This window comes from Gastrolobium bilobum, unplaced genomic scaffold (genome assembly GCF_033153095.1).
Source record: "Gastrolobium bilobum isolate Gb01-03AN ecotype WA unplaced genomic scaffold, APGP_CSIRO_Gbil_v1 utg5503, whole genome shotgun sequence".
NCBI lineage: Eukaryota > Viridiplantae > Streptophyta > Magnoliopsida > Fabales > Fabaceae > Gastrolobium > Gastrolobium bilobum.
Window position 1 is genome coordinate 57,674 of NW_026897634.1, and position 16,051 is coordinate 73,724.

At 35.4% G+C, this 16,051-nt stretch overlaps 3 protein-coding genes across 5 annotated transcripts; 2 read left to right on the forward strand and 1 right to left on the reverse strand.

Annotated features, from left to right (window-relative positions):
* Positions 1-437: 437 nt before the first annotated feature.
* LOC133308852 (protein ALP1-like) lies at positions 438-1,851 on the forward strand. Its single transcript, XM_061509573.1, has 3 exons — positions 438-959; positions 1,049-1,280; positions 1,388-1,851. Exons 1-3 carry the CDS (start codon positions 438-440, stop codon positions 1,849-1,851), a joined length of 1,218 nt encoding a protein of 405 aa, XP_061365557.1.
* Positions 1,852-2,610: 759 nt separating this feature from the next.
* On the forward strand, positions 2,611-9,414 carry LOC133308867 (telomere repeat-binding factor 2-like). 3 transcript variants are annotated; one of them, XM_061509600.1, is made up of 7 exons: positions 2,611-2,748; positions 3,444-3,711; positions 3,934-4,145; positions 4,951-5,038; positions 5,948-6,031; positions 6,458-6,807; positions 9,010-9,414. In XM_061509600.1, coding segments are annotated over exons 2-7 (885 nt in total). In that variant the 5' UTR covers positions 2,611-2,748; positions 3,444-3,561; the 3' UTR covers positions 9,011-9,414. The 3 variants fall into 3 exon arrangements, with proteins under 3 accessions (XP_061365584.1, XP_061365585.1, XP_061365586.1); XM_061509601.1 differs by lacking the exon at positions 2,611-2,748 and adding an exon at positions 2,769-2,885; XM_061509602.1 differs by lacking the exon at positions 2,611-2,748 and adding an exon at positions 2,806-2,828.
* A 658-nt stretch (positions 9,415-10,072) lies between these two features.
* LOC133308866 (pentatricopeptide repeat-containing protein At5g67570, chloroplastic) lies at positions 10,073-15,839 on the reverse strand. Its single transcript, XM_061509599.1, has 9 exons — positions 15,250-15,839; positions 14,959-15,150; positions 14,436-14,517; positions 14,149-14,337; positions 13,942-14,055; positions 12,575-12,668; positions 12,325-12,482; positions 11,525-11,962; positions 10,073-11,020 (listed from the first exon to the last, which is right to left on the reverse strand). Exons 1-9 carry the CDS (start codon positions 15,834-15,836, stop codon positions 10,247-10,249), a joined length of 2,628 nt encoding a protein of 875 aa, XP_061365583.1. The 5' UTR covers positions 15,837-15,839; the 3' UTR covers positions 10,073-10,246.
* Positions 15,840-16,051: the final 212 nt, after the last annotated feature.

Sequence of the window (16,051 nt, forward strand, 5' to 3'; positions counted from 1 at the left end):
CCACCATAATTATGCTAATTCTGCTACTACAAAAGTGAATGAGGATCCATACTCAGTTGAGGCTGCAATGGATGTATTGAATGACATGGTAGGATTGGAGGATGAAGTGTACCGTAAAGCAGTTGATCGAGTAGTTGAAAGCGAAGCATGGAGAGTAGCATTTATAAAGGCTCCACCTGAGAGGAGAGCTTCACTCCTATAAATTTTTAAATGAATGAAATTGTGTTGCAACAAACTTAATTTTGTCTTGTTTAACGGTGTTGAAGACCATATTTAATTCTTTTTTCGTATGACTATGTTGTGGATATTTTTTTAAATTTTCATTTTTCGTATGACTATGATGTGTGATTTATTTTTTGTTAATGTGAATTTTTTTTTTTTTTGAAATATGTTAGCATTAAATTAATGATAACAATATCTATTGATGCAGTATTGTCATGGCTGATGCTCCTGTTTGTCTGACTTGTGGGCAATATTTTGAACCTTATACTGACGACGAATCAATAGATGAAGATCTTGTTATATCAAACTTGTTGAATATTATTATTAATAATTCAATACATACCAAAGAACCCATTAGGGATAGTAGCTTGACAGGTGCTGAATGGGTTGCAGAACTTAGATCTGGCCACTCAGATAGAATATATGAGGCATTTAGAATGGAAAGATTTGTGTTCAACAAACTTTGTATGTTGATGACACAAAAAGGCTGGTTAGCAGACAGTAGATATATTAGGGTTGATGAACAATTAGGAATTTTTTTGTACTTGATTGGACATGAGAGTTCAAATAGGAATGTTTGTGAGAGATTTCAGCGTTCAGGGCAAACAATTAGCAAGTATTTCAGCAAAGTGTTGAATGCGATGCTTCAATTAGCACGTGAGATAATCAAACCACCTTCTTTTGATATGGTTCCAAAGGAAATTAAGGACAATCCTAAACATTTCCCATACTTCAAGGTAAGTTTTGTTTTAAAGATTCAAGTATTTTTTATTTTCAGAATTTTATTTAATTATTTTCCATTTTAATATTTGATTTTAAATATTAGGATTGTATTGGCGCAATTGATGGCACTCACGTAAGTGCTACGTTACCTGAGAATAAGCAAATACCATTTAGAGGCAGGAAACAAATTACAACCCAAAATGTCATGTGTGCATGTTCCTTTGATATGAAGTTCACTTTTGTGTATGCCGGATGGGAAGGATCCGCAAATGATTGTCGTATTTTTAGTACTGCGCTTGAAACTCCTAAGTTGGAATTCCCTCATCCCCCACCAGGTATGATGAGTTTATACAGAAATGTGAATGACATTTTTCGTTAGTTTCACATTTGATTGTCCTTATTATTGCAATTTATATATTGGTAAATTCTTGTCGACATGTAGGCAAATTTTATGTCGTTGATTCTGGATACCCAACTAGGGATGGTTATTTGACACCATTCAAAGGAGAGCGCTACCATTTGAATGACTATAGAGGAAGACGAAATCAACCCAGATCAACTAAGGAGTCGTTCAACCATAGGCACTCTTCTTTGAGAAATGTAATTGAACGGTCATTTGGAGCTTTGAAGAATAGGTTCCCAATTTTGCGTAAAATGCCTTCATTTTCATTTCGGAAGCAAGCTCTCATTGTGATTGCATGTTGTGCAGTACATAACTTTATCAGGGATCATCAGATAGCAGACAAAAATCTAGCACATTATGCAAATCCCAACATTGCAGCATCAACCCATACATCTGCAACTATAGATGATGAAGGCTCCTCAAATCAAGTGACCCAAATAGACATTATTAAGAAAAAAATTGCAAACCAATTAGCTATAGATAATCAATTGCCCCCAATATGATGTTGATGAATCAAGAGACATATTCGAAATACATTGGAGACTTGTCATTTTTTTTTGTTCAATGCAACATCAATTATTTTTTGCTTTAAGTTATTATGATGTCATGAAAATTTAGTTGAGTGATGTGACTTATGTATATGTATTTATTTATTCATTTGTATCATTAATATTAAGGTAATAATATGATATTAAAAAATAAAATGGTCAAGGGAATGAGAAACAAAAAAATATGAATTGTGAAGATGATTGAAAAATAATAGTTAAACCTATATATTAGCATTTGTCGTAAAAAAAATATATAATAAAATATTATAAATTTTTAGATAATTTTTTTAAATATAAAATTTTGCATTTCGGTTACAATCTATTGTCATTTGCTATTTTATACAGTTGATGAAATCTATAAACAAAAGTAAAGAAATAGATTTTTATTGTGTTATCAAACGTATTTCTGATTCTCGGAATAAAAATAAAATGTGTTATCAAACGTAATTCTGATTCTCGGAATAAAAATAAAATATGTTAACAAACGTAATTCTGATTCTCAGAATTGTTCCAAGGCACAGAAATAGAAAAGAATCATTTCTTTTCAGAAACAGTGTCAGGAATCAGAATAGTTGTCATGCGCAGCCTAAATTAGTGTGAATTTTAAAATTTCAATAACTAATTTCTATAACAAATAAATTTAGCAACTAAATATAAAAAGTGTAGAATATTTTGAGTACTAAATTCCGGTTTCCTCCAACAAAATGAAGAGACATTTATTTTTTCTCGGTCGAATAGAACATTTATGTCTCTTTCTTCTCAGTTTCTTGGCAAAATCATTAGGATTAATTCGTTTTCTCTGTTTGTAAATACTTAAACTTTTCCCAATTCTCACCATCGCCCAGTGATTTGGTACACCTCTGTCTCCTCCGATTCTTCTTTGATTTTTCGTCCCTTTGGAATAAAGTTGTAATCTTTGCCATTCTGGAGAAGTATAATCTGCTATTTCTCTTCCCAGTTGAATGCATGTGATTCTAGTTTATGTTGCGGTGATTATTTGTTGTGATTCTTTTACTCAAATGTTGCTAATTTTGTCTGTGCGAGATGAAAAGCAGTTCTTTTCATTGTCATTTTGTTAGTTCAACGTGAATTTCATTCGATCGACTTAATGAAATTCGAAACTGAGAGAAAAAAAAACACCCTCAGGGTTTTCCATTTAACGTAATGCATAATCCTCAAATCATTACAGGCTGTGTTCAAATTTCTACCTTGCTTTCATGAGGCTTAATTGCATAGGCATTGCAGTAGTACATTGCAAAAATGTTCTACATGAGTCTTACAATGTTATAACTTATAATACTCTTTGCCAGCCAAATAATATGAAATATTGGGTGCTGGAATTTGTAGAGTTTCTCTCTTGTTTAACATTGGGTGATTAGTAGATGAGACTGAAGTGAATTTGGGAATTAAGGTCAATGTTTGGGATTTATGGGATGATTTATATTTATTTAATTAATTTATTGGTTATTTATAAACATTGAAGAATCATGTGTTGAACAACTTGGAATTTTTTATTTATTTTGATCTTGTTCTTTGGTCAACAATAGTCAGATTTCTCTTGTTCAAAGTTGCACATGTAGAAGAGGGAAGGACTGAGCTTCCAAACTTTCCTCTAGAGTAGAGGCAAGGATTAGACTGTCATAATAAGCTGCCAGCTTTCCTTCAATGGGTGCTCCTAAGCAGAAATGGACTGCAGAAGAAGAAGCAGCTCTGAAAGCTGGAGTAGTCAAACATGGGGCAGGAAAATGGCGCACTATACTTACAGACCCAGAGTTCAGTGCCATTTTGCGCATGCGTTCAAATGTAGATCTCAAGGTATGTCTTTCCAACAGCCTAGCTGGTTGTAAGAAGTGTCAAAGAAAGGAATTTTTGTTATTCTTTCAGGTTGGGAATGTTACAATTGCACTAGCCAAATGATCATCTGGGTATTGCATCATAAAAGAAATATATAGAGATAGAGTCCTTTGCTTTGATCATATTGCCAAAGTTATGGCATACCTTTGGTGTACTAGTATATATGCTTTGAACTGTTGACAGGATAAATGGAGGAATATAAATGTGACAGCAATATGGGGATCCCGGCAGAAGGCAAAGCTTGCCCTTAAAAGGAACCTACCAGCCCCCAAAATTGACAATAATAATTTGGCCTTGAGTACAGTTGTTCAACATGATGAAGTTCTCGATACTAAGCCCCTAGCAGTTTCTGGTGGAACATTGCAATCTCCTAATTCAAAAGAACAAATGTCAAGGTTGTAGAAATTCCAGTTAAATGTATCTGCCTTTTCATTATCTAGAGAAAAGAGATTATCTTCATGACTATGTTGCTCTGTTGGTTTACTTTTGTTCTTGAATAGCATTTGGACGTTGTAAACTTGTCGATATAATATTTCTTACTAGTAATTAGCTCTAAGGTTGCATTAAGCCATGTACAAATATACCAATTTTTATAAACGAATAAATAACTGGACTATGCATGCAAAGTTTGTTATTTCCTTTGTAAGGTATCTGGAGTTCTGATCCTTCATTTTTTATGGTGTCATAAGTTTCTGCTCTAAGCATGGCAAATATATATGAAAAAGATTTTTATTATTGCCAATATGGAGTGAAGAAGAAAAGAATAAAAAGATCATAGACTATATATAAACTACGCAATGGTCAAGTGCCTTTGGATGAAATAATATGACTCATACTTTTACTTCCTTTTTACAAAAAAAATTATGTCTTGAGCTTCTTCTCTGACTACATGCATTCCTTGTATGCTTAAGAAAATACTATAAAAAATTTGCAACATCTTTGTACTTTGATTCCTTTGCTTATTGAATTCATGCTTAGGTACATTTATCTTAATCTTGTCATACACCAGTGTGCATTAATTCTAAATTCAAGTGTCTCTGATTTTATATCTGTTTTACTTGCAGTTACAAATAGGTGATAGATAGTTTTCTTCTTTAATGTCACTTCTGATAACAGCAGTCCATCTTGTGCTCAAATGCTAAAATCATGCAGCAATATGCTTTTTAATTATGGCAGCAATATGTTTTTCAATGATGGCAGGTTGTTGGATAATCATGTATTACAGGCTATTGTCAATATGAAGGAGCCAAGGGGTTCTGATAAGGCTGCCATTGCTTCTTATATAGAGGTATTTTTACTTCACTTCACTTATGATAGTAGAATCTAAACATTTCAATATGCTAATGATCATCAAAATTTGAGTGTTATAATGACTACCTCAATTCCTGCTTTTGTGGGCCTCTTTTTTCAGGGTTTTCCCTATCTCATGAATTGGTTAACATATAGGCTTAGACAGTAAATAATTTTTATTTGCGCCTAATGCATCCAATAATTTGCATTTTATATTTGATTAATGGATTATCTATATGTTTCAAAATAGATGTAATTATGTACTAGCCTTCTATGTGAGTGATCTCACAGCAGTAGAAATCTTTGAAACTGAAAGGAAATATTCCTCTCCTAGGTCCATGTAGTGCTCTAGAGGGTGAGCCTTGGAGCAGCGATAAGGTTGCTCCTTTGTGATTGGAAGGTCATGGGTTCAGGTCTAAGAAATAGCCTCTTTGCAAAAATGCAAGGGTAAGGCTGTGCACATTCAACCCTCACCCCTACCCCCACAAATTTGTGGAGCTTTGTGCACTTGGGTTTGCCCTTTTTAGCTCCATAGTACTATATTTTTTATTAGTTGCCTGAAATTTCAACTAGCTATGACATACAACTCACATGGTAGAACTGGTTACAAAAGTAGCATTTGTTTTTTTATTTTATTTAAATATTTCTTTGGGTCAAGTCTTTGTATGTGCTCGCACCTGGCAAGTAACATGTTAATTTTTTTCTCTACAATGGTTCACAAAAAATAGCATATTGAACCAGTCATACTAAGCTATATGCTGCATATCTTGTCTTTAAAGTCAACCTTTACTAGCCTTAGAACATTGGTGAACAGTCATTACAGCTAATATTAGCGTTATAATGTTTGCTTACATACTTGTCTGGATCTTTATATTAAAAGTAATTCTGAAACTTTTCAACTCTTTAGGAAAAGTATCGGTCTCCACCAAACCTCAGAAAGTTACTGTCATCAAAACTGAAGCATATGGTAGCAAGTGGCAAAATAATCAAGGTAACTTTACTATTGGTTACTGCTGTAGCAAAGCCCATTAAGCTCCGGATGCAAACCTGTTAATAGACATATCGAATCTGGATAATGTTTGGAGGCCATACTGAAGTTTTTCGTGTATGATAGAGATAATTTTATAATAACATATATGATGTTACCGAAAGTTAACAGAAAACGATTGACAAAGAGAAATTAATTGGTTATATAATTATGTATAGATGCAAATAGATATATATTTCCTTGTGGCAGTTGCGATGTACAAATCTGGGCATTTACTTTCACAAGAGAGAGAATTCTATTTGAGTTGATAAATTGGTTAATTGCCTCATATATAATAAACAAATATTCCCACTGTAACATAGTCATTTGGCATGCAATTAAATTCAATATATGATAAGTTAATCCTGTGTGTGACATATCTATTGACAGGAAAAACATAAGTTCAAGATTGCACCGAATTCAGCAGTCTCTGAGAAAAGAAGATGCTCCTCCTCGCTACTTCTGGAAGATAAGCCCAAAGATTCTCCAGAAGCGGAAAAGACTGATGTCAACATTCTTTCAAAATCCCAAATTGATGCAGAGCTTTCAAAAGTGAAAGGCATGACAGCTCAAGAGGCGGCTGCTGCAGCTGCAAAAGCAGTTGCGGAGGCAGAAGTTGCCATTGCACAGGCTGAGGCAGCGGCCAGGGAGGCAGAGGCTGCTGAAGCTGAGGCTGAGGCTGCTCAAGTGTTTGCAAAAGCAGCAATGAAGGCGCTAAAATGCAAAATGCTTCATATTTGGTAGCTTTCTTACCAAGAAATCTATGTTGATACCTGTAGATGAGATGGTCATAATTTTATGAGTAAATACCCTTTTTAGTCCCTAACAAAAAATACGGTCCTCACTTTAGTCCCTTACAAAAATAAATTAGTCAGTTAGTCCCTAACAAATTCAAAGTGGACCCATTTAGTTGAAATCGTGGTCCCTCACAAATTCAAAAAAGACCCATATTAGTCCCTCAAAAGGACTAAAATGGGTCCACCTTGAATTTGTTAGGGACTAACTGACTAATTTATTTTTGTAAGGGACTAAAGTGGGGACCGTGTTTTTTGTTAGGGATCAAAAAGGGTATTTACTCTAATTTTATCTAAATTATACTTTCCCGTTTAGAATGCTTTATCACATCCTCAGTGTTTAAATTTTATGTTGGATCTCTGCACTCTCAAGTCAATCACTCCTGTAGAATCTTCAAACCCTTATATATTTTTCTTTTTGCTCTTGGTTACTTAATAATAGTTTGACCAGTATATGGCTCAAGATATTTCTGCAAGTGGTTAATTTGCTCAAAACATCTTAGCCCAACTTTTCACCAAGCTGATCACTGAATTTCTGACAGTGTCTACTCTGCAGCTCTATTCCATAATTTTCCAATGCCTAGCACCTAGTTGTTCCAGTCTCCAGAATAATGGAGTCAAGATCTCAGTTAATATTCTTTTTACTCTTTTGAGTTAGTTTTTGTCAAAGCTTAAACTTTTAGGTGAAGATATATGTATGGTTTTATATTACATCTATAACAGATCCCCTCATGCAAGATCCCTTCAATGTATATGCCCAGTCATAAACCAATTCTAAACCACTTAGTCATAGAGGCTCTAATACTATGTGATGAACCAATTCTCCCAACAGCTTTCAATTTTTGGTGAAGACACATAAATTGTGTAATATTACATCTTTTAACAGTTTCTTTTGCTACTCAACATTAATCCCCACTTTGCTCGCTTGAGACTAACCTCCTTTTTTTTCATAAAAATAAATTCATTAAGATGATTACAAAGAGTTAGGAAATAAGAGATCCTCCTTACAGAGTAAAAGTAAAAAAGAGAAGGAAGTCACAAATGAAGAGAACAGAAAAACATTAATTAAGCAAAGCTTTTGTATCTCTCAACATTTCTGTAAGAGAAACCCCTTAAAAGACCATGGACTTTACACCAAGTAGAAGCCAAACGTCTAATCTTATCACAAAGGAGCTGATCATCCAAAGAAAACTCCTTAAAAGATGAGGGAATTAAGCTCCAACCAAATACACCAAAGAGTGGCATAGTTTGCACATTGCCACAAAAATGTGGCCTCTTTCCTTCTTCCAAAACCAGTAAAGCTAGTCAACAGACTCTGTTCCGAGGACCTAGGGCAAAACCAGCACTCTCTGAAGATGCCAAACAAAGAATTTCATAAAGAAACAACTATAGAACAATGTACGAACAAATGGGGAACTGATTCTGAGTTCGCACCATACATAACACACATACAAGGGGAAATTGCCATATGATGCCTACGAATCTATTGCCATTGCTATTAATTCCATCAAATACTCCTTTCCAAATAAAGGACTTTAACCTTAGGGGGAGCTTTGGACTTCCTAAGCGGTTTATCAAGGTGAAGTGTAACTCTATTTAATGAATGGGTTAGGTATTGAAAGTAACATATACACAAAATCACCCCAGAAGGATGAGAGAAAACTTTCTCATTACATTTTCTTCCAACCAAAAGTGACTCTTGTTAAAGGACGGTTTCTCTCCAAGCTTAATTAGTTGTGTATTTTTTTTTTATTTCTCCACCGATTCATTCATTATCCGACTAATCCGAGCTTGGTCGGACCCATATTGGAGGCTATTCCAAATTTGTTTTTTCCATTCAAAGACCTCGAACTCGAGATTTTTGATTAAGAGGAATAAGCTCCTTACTGCTTGAACCAATGATTTTTGTTGTCAGTGCACTATTGTTATGCCTATATGTAAGTAGTTTGCCTTAGTTCTTTTAGTTTAGTTCTTTTCAAGCTTTATTTAGTACGGCATTATTCCGATGCCTTTATAGAAGTAATTTATGTTTGTTCTCTTAGTTTAGTTTTTTCTAAGTTTAATTAATGCTTCTTTATTCTGATGCTATATAGTAGTTTCTATTAGTTCTTTTAGTCAAGTCTGTTTATTGTTTGTGAATTTGTGCAGATGGTGTGGACTTCTGCTTGTTCATCATCAGTAGAATTGGCTTGAGATAATAGTTCTGCTGCTGCGCTTCCTGCCTTTTCTTAAAACTGTACATAATTTTCGGTTTGTAAATCTGGAATTTGCGTGATGATTCACGAAACATTTTGTCAGGAGTCAGTAATAGCTTATATTTTATTTTCCCTTTTTCTTATTTCTAAAGGAAGAAAATTAGGGGAAGGTTACTAAGTACTTACGGTCACGGAAGAGTGGTAACAGCGATGGAGTGCTGTAATGGAATGGTTGACATCCACCGAGAGTAAATTAAAGAAAACAATTTTTAGTATTGTTCCAATAGCAATATGGATTGTCGTTGCCATGCAGATTATATTTGCTAGAATGATTGTTCTAAGATATTGCTACATTACTCTGGCTATGTAATACTTCCTTTTGAGGTTTGTCAAAGTTATATTTAGGCCTCTTTTGTCTTCTGATTTTTTGACCGTACAGAATACACCACAACTGTGTACGGTATAGATAAAGTTTAGAGAGGCATTTGTGTCATGCAAATTTAGAAAATACTCAGTACTTTTTTGGAGTAAGTTGGGAGATTGGTGAAATTTAGGAAAACCTTGGGAGCAAATAGTACTAAGTTCTTTTTTAACAATTGTTGTGCATCAGCACAATAGAGAAAGCCAGTTCATCTCTGCCGCTCAACTAAGAGGATTTATGATTGTTCTTTGTAAATGTTTTTTGGTTTTGCGTTCTAGTGTTGTAAATGTATAGAAATGCTTAGTGATAACTTTTTATTAACAATCAATATACTCCTGTAAGAATTACAATATCAGGAAACATTCTAAACAATATAAAATGCAAAAAACATGACCAGGCTAAAATATGATATTTGGTAAAATCCTGGATATCACGAGTAAAGTCGAAAGCACAAATCAATTTGGAGAGAACTAAAGAGAGCCTTCTGCACCAGCACTCATCAATGAACAACATGAATTTTACTTGAACAATCTGCAGACAAATTTTGTGATCAAGACAAAAGATTATTTAAACAAGAGTGACATTTTTATCACTTTAGTTTTATAAATTTTAATTGGGTTCCCTTTTTCCAATTACAACATCGTTGCAGATATCAAAATGTTGATCAGAACAAGCTAATTTATGGTGAACAATGTTACAGTTTCCTCTCCTGTTCAGCTAGTATATGTACACACTAAAGAAACTTGGCAGTTACTAGCCACAACCAAGTTTAGAGTGTAACAAGCTCGGATCCTTCTTTTCTCATTTCCTTCCATAAGTCCAATATTTCATATGCTGAGGGTTTATCAATTACTCCATGACCAACATCATCTTCAGAGCTTCCATCATCACAGAGCTCCTCAACTAAACTATCAGAAGACTTGTCAGGTGTCAGATCATCATCACATAAACTCATTCTATCTTCAATATTACAGTTTGGAGGCCTGCAAACCATGACATCATTATCATCTCCTCCATCAGCTTGATCAAGATTAAAGGTAAATGTATCTGGTTCAGCACGGTAACTACCAAAAAGAATATCATTCCCAGATTCAGCACTTCCCATCATCATTCTCCCTGAAATATTTGGCACATTTTCAATTCCACCATCATCAATTCCCTCATTCTGACCATTGATAGTATTTTCACTTCCGAAAGGGATGATACTAGATATGTTTCTTGATGCGCCTAATCCACAAAGAACATGCAATGACCTGGATAAATTTGAGACTGTTGGTTCTGATACCACATCACAATTGCCAAGAGCATCCAACAATTGCTCTAGATTTTCATGACTAATTCTGTCTTCATTTTCCTTAAACAGGACTGTCCACTGCTTTTCAGTCACTCGGAATGGTGCATAAGCCATGGTGTCAACTAAGATGACAGCTCTCTCATAATTATGTTGAGCTATAGCTTGAATCACCAATTCAAAAAAGAGAATATGGTGAGGAATTTCTCCAGCTTCCAGAATCATGTCAAATACATGCTCAAGTAAATGCGACTGCATTGAAACAAAAATATGCCATCAATTTCAATGTTTAGAAAACAAATAATACAAAATCAACCAGTAAGAGGTAACTTTTGTGGTTTGATTGGATGACAGCAGCCACTAGAAATAAGTATAAGAAAAACGCAGTTGGATCACTTCGCTCTGAAAATCATCCAACAAATGTTATTGACACTGATTCTATAGGATAAAGCAAGAACTAAATCACTAATGCAAAGGTTTCCATCAAGATCACAGGTACAAACCTGAATTTGTGTTTATGATGAATTATGCGTATGAATTTGTACATATACTTGCACACAGTACAAATAATTGATAAAAATGGCACAGACATCATAATAGATTATCTTTTTCCACCATGAGTGTGAATTGACGGATGAAATTCATGCATTCTTATGTAGAAATGTAGTTGGGATGTAACACAAATCTTATAGGATATGATACTATGAGCAGAAATATAAAATAAATGCAAAGGCTAATATAAATAATATTTTCTACCTTGCCAGCTCTTGAAGCTTCAACAAGTACAGACAAGTGTTTATTTTGATCAAGCTGATAACCGGAGAGAATCATCTCTCTGTACCAATGCTCAAAGTATTCCCACTGGTGTGCACTGGCAGAAGATTCCAACATTATGTGATATGTGTACACATCTGGGACAACAGAGCTACTACCACCCTCTTGGGGGGCATAAAAATCTGACTTGGCTACTTTAACTTCCTCAAATAACTCTTTAGCTTTGGAAAACATATCATTCTGACCATAAACTTTGAGCATGGTATTTATGGTCCCTATGTTAGGAGCACAGTGCTTTTTCATGCATTCAAATATACATATGCAATCATCAAAATATCCACCATCCATGGAAGACTTAATCATGCCAGTGAAGGTAACCTCCAAAGGCCTAGAATGAGGAAGTCTTTTAATCTTCTCAACCTGCAGTCATAGTTGAAGGAAAATGTATTTTAACAAGGGTTTATAAGTAGCTATATGTTTATCTAACCACGCCCATGCAAAAAAGAAGAGAGTAAACCCCCAAATTCATCCCTAAGAAATTTGGAGTGAACACATCAGTCGCTGAGAAATGAAAGACCCACCTGTGGTTTATATGGAACCACAAGTGTTAGTCACATTGGTCCTTCTCGGGGACGAATGTTTCCATTGCCTAAGGACAAATGTGACCAATATTTGTGGTTCCATAGGGATCATGGAGGGGGTGGGGGGTTTAAGTTCAAATATGTCTGCCGCCCTCAAGGACACATTTGGGGGTTTACTTGAAAAGAGTAAAAAAACAGTACCTCTAGAATAGCATCTTGCCACCTCCCATAGTTGCAGAGGCAACAAGCTAGCTCATAATATACACTGGCTGTTCCCATAACTCCTCTTCTTTCCATTTCCCTGACAGCTTCCACAGCTTCATCAACTTTACCTTCCATCCAGAAAGTTCTCACCAACACTAAGGAAGTAAGATGAAGCATATATCAGCTATCAGGCTATATCGGCTGCCAAATATCAGCATCAAATGATAAGAAGGAAGTAAAAAGCTACCTTTATAAGTAACGGCTTTTGGAACTTCCCCACTTCTCCTCATCTTTCCAAACAACTCATGGACAAGGTCATAATTGCCCGATTGCAGCATTACCTTATAACAAGCACCACCTGTAAGACTTGAATATAAACATGCAGGGTAATAACATATGAAGGTAATAACTTTTACTTCATCAACCAATTTTCCCATTTAGCCATAAATACTCTCAAATATAATATAACTTAAAATTAGCTTGATAATGCGTGGATAAAATGAAAATTTGAGCCATCATACAAGCATGGATACCTAATTCTGAAGCATTAATCAAATTATCAAAAAATGATTACCTTATTAAATCAGTGAAATAGATCTTTAGAGAACATTTTTTCCCAAAAACAGTTGATATTGTACATACGTCACAAGCTGCCTACCTTAATTCCACTTTTTTTACGGAAAAAAATCAATGAAACTGAGCTAATAATAGGAACTTAGAGATAATAGAGCACCAAAAATGAAGAGTTGAGAGAATAGAGAGAAAGAAAGAGATGTTTTTCGTTTTTGGGTATCACGAATCAAGGAGTGATTTTCTCCAAGGGGTGTCCCCTTTGACAACGTTACAGATTATTTCCCGAAAAAGTGCTCCCCCATATAATTTCTGCTATTTATCCAACTAATGGCTACTGATCGAATAACAGTCAGAGTACCAAATAGAGCCCATAATATCTAGCAACCAGCTTCGAATGCAGCCTCGAAGGTATGGATGGAACCTTGGCTATGGGCCAAATCATCAGGAAGACCCAATCACCAACCTGAATGGCAGGGGACATCGGAGTGCATTAGCACATTGTACCATATGAAATTGGGCTATGGTCAAATGACACTTTAGCTGACGAAAGGCCTCATCCCTAGCCAGCATATTGTACATACTTAAAAAGCTGCCTCCCTTAATTCCACTTTTTTTTGTTTAATACAAAATGAAATGGAACTGAGTTACTGATAGGAAATTAGCGAGAATAGAGCACCAAGAATGCAGAGATGAGAGAATAGAGAGAAAGAAAGATATTATCTTTTATTGGGTATCACGAATCAAGAAGTGATCTTCTCCAAGGGGTGTCCCTTTTTACATCTGCACAATGAGCTCGGTTATAGATTATATCCCAAACAGCTACCTTCCCTGTACAATTTTGACTATTTATCCAACTACCTGCCATCCTAACTGAATAACTGTCCTAATATCTGGACTAGCCTAGAAGCTTCTCTTATTCTTTCTAGTATACACTCTCCTTGCCCCCAATAGATTGAGTCTCATCCCTAGTAGTTAACCATATAGAACTAAGTTGTTAGAGACATAACAGGCAAAAGATGATACTGTACTCTTGCCACTTACTTCCATTGCAAGTCCAAAAGTTGCCCCATTAGGTTTCAGGCCATTTTTCCTCAGTTGCTTAAAAACCCATGAAACGCCTTTCCACTGCTTCGATGGAACACAAGCATTAAGTACCTAAATGCAATTGAAGAAATTTGACAGTTTAATCAATCTGCAAAATGGCATTTACTAGAAAGTTATATGATACCTATCTAGTTACTTTCTTACAGCGTTATATATAACCACATCAGGTTCAAGAATTGGATCCCAGTTCCTGCGATACATAAATTTAACTGTTTTGGGTTTCTGCCTCATGCATTCCACAATATTCAGCAGCTCTTTCAGAAGACCAGCTTGACCAAGTGTAACAGCAATGCTGTGGTACGCAGCCATATCAGGATATACATCGACATTTCCCTGAATAAGTTGAAAGTAAATCATCCAGTAACATCACAATAACAATAAAACTGTAGCCTTCACGTGGAAAACAAACAAACTAAGCACTAGATTCTTACACGCATCAAATTGAAAATTTGAAGGGCTTCCTTTGGCTTTCTTGCCTTCCCAAGAACTGCAAGAAGTTTCGTGTAAACAAACCTACAAAATCATTATTAATTTCTTCGTAAGAGAGAACTGAGAATGCAAAGCTCTAATCATGTAAATAAAACAACAAAAATATGGATAGGTAAGAAATAATCATTCATATTATTTGGGGCTTTAATACACCGAGCTGAAGATATGCTCAATTAGCACTTTGCACTACCCACATCATTTATAGCAATCATCGATCATGACATTCGTCTTCCCAACAAGCACCATGTCCAGCAGAGTGTTTAAAATCTGTTCTACTCTTTTCTTTTTTCTGTTCTCTTGATTAACACATTAACAAAAGCTGTTCTATTCTGTCAATATGTTTGTTTAATTGATTGTTTTCTCAAAAATTAAAAACCACAAATAACACAGATTTCTCAAGTGGCCTTGAACAATGGCACTAAACCAAGACAAGTTTATAAAGTCATGCTATGCTAAAAAAATCACCTGCTTTGATATTTCCTGTGATCCTTATAATTGTACACCCATTGGACCACAGAAAGAGCTTGCTTCCAACAACCTTTAACACCAAGCATTTCAACAATCCTCAACAATTGACCCTCCATAAATGGCAATCCCGACAGCTTCATTATCCTTGAAAGCTTCCAATCCCTCGTTGTAATCTCTCTATCACTTAGCCTACATTTAAAATAAATAAATAAACACTCTCCATAACCAAACAAAGATGATAAATTAATGCAATTCCCAGCAAAAACAAATTGAAAATTGAACACGAACCTATCAACAAGAAACCTTATAACCTCAGCCTCGCTGCGTTTCCGTTCCGTGTTCCTTACCCCTAAGCTTTCATTGAACCAATGCTCATTGACTTCAATGTCATCGTCGAAAACCCACTTCAATTCATCCATCTTTCGTGCCTGGAACATTTCCTTCAGCTCCATTAAGCTCTCCCTCTTGAGCTTTTCTCCTCGGTACTTCTTGTTTCCCCTCATACGCTCCAAAAACTCAACCTTTTGAAGCCCTTCCCATGGCTTCCCCGCCATTAACAAAGCCTCACCCTCGTTGCCACTGGCTTTGCCTTCTATTTCTTTTTTGAATTCTCTGTATTCGCGTTTGAGTGCCTGAAAGTGTTGCTCTTCCGACAACTCTTGCCTTTGGGACTCAGTGAGTGGAGGGGGCTGGTTCGCTTGTTTCAGTTTTCGATTGTGTTTTTGGATTTGTTTCTTACGGAGATTGTGGACAATCTTGGGTGTTGGAAAGACACCCTTTTGAATGAGGTTGCGTTTGATTTTGTCGGTGTCTGATTGGAATTGGGCAACTGAGGGAAGAGAAAGAGAGTGTGCTTGCACTTGCAGAGTTTCCATAGATGATGAAGGTGTGAGTGTGAGTGATATGTGAATTCGAGATTATAGTTTTGAGGCTTCAAATATGTCATGATTATAAGATAATAAGTTGGCTAGCGGAAAACACAAGATATTTTCTTAGTGATAATATTACTCTCCCATTCATTTTCTATATTGATGTTTTACCTTGTCACAAAAAATAAATAAATAAAGACAAAGATATGGCCTGTCTATCA